This window comes from Camelina sativa, chromosome 17 (genome assembly GCF_000633955.1).
Source record: "Camelina sativa cultivar DH55 chromosome 17, Cs, whole genome shotgun sequence".
In the NCBI taxonomy this organism is placed as follows: domain Eukaryota; kingdom Viridiplantae; phylum Streptophyta; class Magnoliopsida; order Brassicales; family Brassicaceae; genus Camelina; species Camelina sativa.
Window position 1 is genome coordinate 4,159,513 of NC_025701.1, and position 6,285 is coordinate 4,165,797.

Below are 6,285 nucleotides of genomic sequence, written 5' to 3' on the forward strand. Positions count from 1 at the left end.
TTTAGTTATTGTCTGAGAGAGATTCTAGGAACATACCAGCTATTGCAGCTCTGATGATGACGTTACCGATTGAATGTCCAACAAAACTCAGCTTAATGTTTTTCAGGCGCCCGTATCTCGCATGTTTATCCTTTTTCTTCTTGTAGAAAGAAACAATTTCCTGTGCAAGCCTCTGACCCATTTCCCTGAAATCGCCATGTGTTTTCTCCTCATTTGCCTCAGACATTAGAAATTCTATCTTTGGATCAATCAGGAGCCACTGATTCCGGATAAGCCTTAGGTCTAAGTGATGCCCCTATAGTAGTAAGCAGAAATCTATCATGTAAATCAGGAAAGACAAGAAAAGAAGACGCAACTCTAACATATGGACACTGTGCCAATAAACACAATGATTTAAGGAAGAAAGGTATATTAGTATTACTACATAAGCTTAAGAGAGAGCAATCAGCTGAACTTCTAGAAGATACTTGCCTGGAAACCATGAACAAAAACAACGATCTTCAGCTCACGACCACTATGCTGTGGGTTATCATGTTTTTTTGTCCCACTCTCATCATCGTGCCCATTAAGTAAGCTAGAATCGATTTTATCAACATGTCTCATGTACGAATTATCACTGAAAGTACGCCTTGGTGCATTCCAAACACGTTCAATTATAACAATAGGAACCCGCATAGGATCACCAAATATATGCATGTCTTGTATCGCCCGGTTGTTAATCTGCATATTTAGTTATGGTTTAATCAAATTTTTACAACTTACGAAACCAACAGGTAAATGAATCACTGACACACAAAAAAATAACAAACCCGCATTTGTGCAATACTTCGACGGTGAAGTTCAGCGCGGGTGGATGCAACTTGTGCAGGCTGCGTAAGAGCAAAAATTGAATGAGTAGAGCCAAGCTCGCCATCTAGTGAAAATTTTGAAAAATGGACTCTTAACTAGATAACTCACATCATTCAGCTTCAACACACTTGAGACTCTTTTGTGTGAACTATGGTTTGAAATATCGTCCATTCCACTTATAAAATGATGTGGCATTTCAACCTTGGAGTACACCATCCATATCGACCATTCAGCTCTTCGATCTTTTGTCCAGATATCGTGAAGATGTTCCAAGATTTTTGTATAATTATCCCTGAAAAGGACAAATACGGTCAACGATCAGAAGCTAACTTAGTAAACAATCTAAGCTTATTGGACTATGGTTGTCTAAGGGAAATTACCGATGAAATGTCAAAAAGGTATTCCAAAGGTAATGAAGCTGGGTGCCGAGTAAGTGAAAGGTTCGAGATAGATGCTCCTTTGAGAGGTTGTGAAGCAAGTCATCACTTGCTAAATCAAATGGGCCATTCAACTTCTGTGTCAAAAAATGGAGAGACAAGCTCATATTCCAGAAGATAGTGAAACAAGGTAATAGATAAAGAATACTCTGCAGTATAATAAAGCAAGGACCTCAACACTGTTTCGTTGCTTGCCTTGTTCTGAACCTTCAACTTCAAGAGGTTTTCCAGTTGAAGCTGAGTCAGACAAAAGAGCACTGTCCATACTGGATATAAACTCAGACAAGTCCATTGTTTGACAAACTGCCTTGCTAAGTATTTGCAGTTCTTCAAGCAAAGTGTCACGGGCTCCAAGTAAGGCTTTAACAAATGACACAAGCTTATTGTCGGCAGAAGCAATCTGAGCAAAGGCCTATTGAATTACAAAATAATCAATCAATAAAATTACTGAAAATTCCAAGAAAGAGGAGCGTTACAACAAAGCAGGGTAGCATAATAAAGTTCTTGTCAAATCATGCAACTTTGTGACATAAAGTTCTGTAAAACCATGCTTCTTTCATACAAGCACTGTCAACAAGACTGAAGATATGACTCAGCTCAGCTCTAGCATTTTCTAAAAGTAGAGATTCCAGAAAAGAATAAGAACTCTAGCATAAAGTTCAGCTTTCTAAGAACAGAGCATTATTTAAAAAAGTAAATGATTAACTTTTATGTGGAGCATCAGAATAGTATATAATAAAAAACCATATATATGCCGAATCTGAGAACAGTATGCCATGCTGAGGATAGTGTAAGAACATATACTTTTTTGGAGGACTGAACATTGCCGCTGGCCAAATTTTTACCATTACTTGCATCACTGCACCAAACGTGTTTGATATATTATTAACTGAAGAGATATATAAAACTCAGCAAAAAATTGGAATTTAACAATGGCCAATTATGAAGAATCCAAATATTAGAGGCATACCTTGATAATATTGCAGGCCGTTTGTAAGCTGCGGATTTCATGATACTGATGTGGACACTAACATCAATAAGAACTGCGTGAAAGGTATCAAAGTGCACCGGACAGTAAGAATGCACCCCTGAGAGAGCTTTAGGAGGAATACGAAATTCATGCACTGATGCAGAAGAAGCATCTGAATGTGTCACTGATACATCCTCCATAACTGGGGAATACAAGAGCTCAAACTTCAAAATAACAGCAGATGTAGCTGACCCCTGCATAAATTACAGCTAGTCGTTTATTGTACACCACTTATCATAAATTGCATAATTATTGTCGCTGACTATAGATCTCTAGCTAAGATAATCTCAAAAACTCAATGGCGTACATACTTTGCATTTCAACAAGAGTAGAAAAGAAGTTCAATTCACGTTGTTTGGATATTGTGCAACTCATTTGGTCATAATCCTAATCCATAATTGTAGGAATACATTATAAGATTGATACCTAGGTAAAAAGGAAAGAGAGAATGGTATACCTCATATCTTTCAAGGGGCATAGTAAACGAGACCATCATGCATAGACGAACATCCTGCCTTGCGTATTTAATGCGGAAGGGCTGTGATAAGAAACTATTGTCTTTATCATCTATCTTCCACACTCCACTTGTGCCATTTGAAGTTGAATCAAGAGCTGTGACACATAGGTATGTTGATCCTTTAATACTATTGACTTATTATACTAAAAACAAACTCTCCCAAGTACACAGAGACAGGACAAATAGACATATAATTCCGGAAACACTCTGGCATCATAGAATTGTGCACTCAATCTAGTAAGCTGATAGATTAAAGTACCTTCATATTGAACAACTCGTGAAGGAATACCACAGGAGTTGTTATCACCGTCCTCCCATCTCATGCTGATTTTTATTTGATACCATCTAAAAGAATGAAAGACACAACTCTTAGAATAAGAAAAAGAAGAGAGAGAAAAAGGTTTCAACTTAGGCAAAGCCTAAAAGTATATAGCAACTGTCATCATACCCTTGCTGGAAAAGATCAAGGTTATGAAACCTATGGATATAGATAGCAATCTCCTGAACTGTGTCGACCATTAGCACTGGTTTAACCCTGGCTACGTAAGGCTCAGCATCAAGCGTCTTTGTTTGCCTACTTCTTTGGCTCAGTCCAATTAACCATCCAAGACGGCGTAACATATGGAGAACTCACATCACCTTGCTAAAACTTGGGATGAGTGTTTTCAGGATAATTATATCCTGAACCAGAGTAGAACTACTACTACTTGTCAAAAATCTCATGTCTCCGTGAATAATAGATTACTTCTCAACATAACTAATCTGCAAAAGACCTTATACTATGGTCATTAGTCACCCAAAGCAACACACACGACAAGCCAAAGCAGCAGCTGCAGATGAAAAAGATGCAAACTTTGTAAAAATTCAATAACACACCAAAGAGTTGACTTAACAATCATCTCATATAGAATAGCATCAAACAAGGAGAATTTAAAAAAAGTAGATATCTCTGTTCGGACATTAAAGCAGAGAGAATCTTGATAAACGAATAACAGCTACTTACTTAGGTAAAAAAAAAAAGCTAAAAATCCCAATTTAAGCTAGTGGGTTACAGAGAATAAGAATTCAAATTGAAATGTCAAGATAACGTAGCAACTATGTTTCCCTCAAAATACGCAAAAAAGAACAAAAAAGGAGAAAACTTTAAGAGAACTACATTACCTTGAATTGGAAAAAAAACGATATCAATGGCAGAGCAAAAGCAGAGAGAGAGTAAGAAGGAGAAGATGGTGGTGGTGGGCCTTGAACAAACTTAGATCTGACGATTTCTCAGATAGAAGAAACCCAGACCAGACGAGAACAGATTCGTTTTAGGGTTTCTTTTTTTTTTTTTCGCAGGACGACAAAGAACAAAACCTGAGCTAATGAAAAGAAAGGATCTGAGAAAGTTACAGATGATGATTTTGGTTTTGTAGGGAACAATCAAGGACTATGTTTTTCTTTTTTTTTGAGGGATTCGAGGATTTTTTTTCTTCAAACTCTTTTTTTTTTTTTTTAATTAGTTTTGTCGGGTAAAGCATAAAAGTTCATACGACGACACCAATTACTATTGTCTTTTCTTTGTTTTTTTCTTTTTTGGTTCTTTTGTTTTTGCGCTAGATCGGCGTTGTACTGTCGTGAAAACGGTGGATCCGACCCGCTATGTTTTGTATGCATTAGCTCCAAACCCGATTTACTTGGTTGTCTATTAGGCCCAATCCATGTAAAAGACCATTATCATATCAATTCATATTCTTCAGCCCATAACAGCTGTAGTAATTACATTTGGACAAATCAAACAGGTTTGGTTTATTCTTCTTTTCCTTTTTTATTTTTTTATTTTTTTCTCAACGGAATCTTGTAAATATAGTTACATTCTAAAAAAAAACGAATATTAATTTCTTTTTAATTTTGGAGGAAATCCATATCTAATCTTTGACTAGCCAATACGAGAGGAATAAGTGGACTATGAGTATGGAATATATAGATGATATAGGTAAGGAATCTATAGATAAAATGGAGTATTAATAAATGAGTTTATACTCATTTGATTTCACTAGATTTATTACTTTTTGAGACGCTGAATCTTGAAACCAAAAAAAAAAAAAGCAGAAGAACAAAATTAGAGCAATTAATTTAAGCATTGACTAGGGGTGTTATTATTGTATATATAAATGCCATTTACTCTTCTCTCTGCCTACTTTCTCACAAAAACGATACAGAGCATAATCCCTCGATGGTTGAGTCTGGTAACGCCTCGGGGAATAGATTCGATGACGATGGTCGGGAGAAGAGAACGGGTACGGTACTGACTGCGAGTGCGCACATCATCGCGGCGGTTATAGGTTCCGGTGTGTTGTCTTTGTCTTGGGCAATAGCACAGCTTGGTTGGCTTGCAGGAACCGTGATTTTGGTCCCTTTTGCCATCATCAACTACTACACATCCACCATGCTTGCCGACTGTTACCGATCTCCCGACTCCGTCGGCGTCCCGGGAACACGGAATTATACTTACATGGGCGTTGTCCGAGCTTACCTTGGTATGTCTTAAACACTCTTCTTAACCTCAAAAAATATAATTTATAATTTTTATTTATTTAATTATTTTGTGAAACATAAACCAAAAATAATCCTTCATGATCAAACATAAATATAAATATTAAAGATTTTTTTTTTTTTTACATGATCCATCCTTCATATATTATGTTTGATTTTCTTCTTTTTGTCATAAAAAAATCAAGAATCGGAACTAAATCCCGTACCGAGTTACCGACACTTGTAGATTGTACTTGTATATGTTTTTGATAGATGTTTGAGAAACAGAAGAATAACTAAAAATGATTTTTTAAAACGACAGGTGGCAGGAAAGTGCAGCTATGTGGACTGGCACAGTACGCAAGTCTCGTAGGGGTCACAATTGGTTACACCATCACTGCCTCAATAAGCTTAGTGTAAGTCGCAGCTTCTTATTTTATTTCGATTATTTTGTGATGGTGAGAATACTACTAGTCTACTAACAGGTTGTGTATAAAACATTTTTTGTGTTGGCTAGAGCGATCGGAAAAGCAAATTGTTATCATCGTAAGGGAAATGATGCGACATGTTCCTTGTCAAATTATCCATCCATGGCAGCTTTTGGGGTCGTCCAGATTCTGCTCAGCCAGATCCCTAATTTTCACCAACTCTCTTTCCTCTCCATAATCGCCACGGTTATGTCCTTCTCTTATGCCTCTATTGGAATCGGCCTATCCATTGCCAAAGTGATCAGTACATTTTCTCTCCCAACCTTATTATTTCTTTCAAATTATATGTAAAGCTGTCTCAAACTATATCTAGGAGTCTAATTTGTATATATATACTAATTTTAAAGGAAAACAATGATTTTCAAACCTGAGATCTTGTTCGGATACACAAGTTGTGCATCATGATAGACGTCTTTGTATATGAAAATATCGACGAAAACTTGTTTAATT

The 6,285-nt window shown here is 36.6% G+C and overlaps 2 protein-coding genes across 3 annotated transcripts in view; one reads left to right on the forward strand and one right to left on the reverse strand.

The window, feature by feature from the left end:
• Positions 1 to 4,404, reverse strand: part of LOC104759138 (protein FAM135B-like) — a 10,409-nt gene extending 6,005 nt beyond the window's left edge. Inside the window, exons 1-12 of one of the 2 annotated variants that reach the window (XM_019239100.1) lie at positions 3,995 to 4,404; positions 3,282 to 3,663; positions 3,093 to 3,178; positions 2,774 to 2,928; positions 2,257 to 2,510; positions 2,091 to 2,145; positions 1,459 to 1,698; positions 1,230 to 1,360; positions 958 to 1,141; positions 810 to 869; positions 472 to 720; positions 87 to 295 (exon numbers count right to left, since the gene is read on the reverse strand). In XM_019239100.1, the coding sequence (XP_019094645.1) occupies positions 87 to 295; positions 472 to 720; positions 810 to 869; positions 958 to 1,141; positions 1,230 to 1,360; positions 1,459 to 1,698; positions 2,091 to 2,145; positions 2,257 to 2,510; positions 2,774 to 2,928; positions 3,093 to 3,178; positions 3,282 to 3,454 (1,796 nt within the window). In that variant the 5' untranslated portion in view covers positions 3,455 to 3,663; positions 3,995 to 4,404. Of the gene's footprint in view, positions 1 to 86; positions 296 to 471; positions 721 to 809; positions 870 to 957; positions 1,142 to 1,229; positions 1,364 to 1,458; positions 1,699 to 2,090; positions 2,146 to 2,256; positions 2,511 to 2,773; positions 2,929 to 3,092; positions 3,179 to 3,281; positions 3,664 to 3,994 lie in introns of both variants that reach the window. The other variant, XM_010482101.2, reaches the window with a different exon arrangement.
• LOC104755210 (amino acid permease 8) overlaps positions 4,880 to 6,285 on the forward strand; it is a 2,942-nt gene continuing 1,536 nt past the window's right edge. Inside the window, exons 1-3 of the mRNA XM_010477557.2 lie at positions 4,880 to 5,352; positions 5,670 to 5,763; positions 5,865 to 6,079. Of these exons, the coding sequence (XP_010475859.1) occupies positions 5,049 to 5,352; positions 5,670 to 5,763; positions 5,865 to 6,079 (613 nt within the window). The 5' untranslated portion in view covers positions 4,880 to 5,048. The remainder of the gene's footprint in view (positions 5,353 to 5,669; positions 5,764 to 5,864; positions 6,080 to 6,285) is intronic.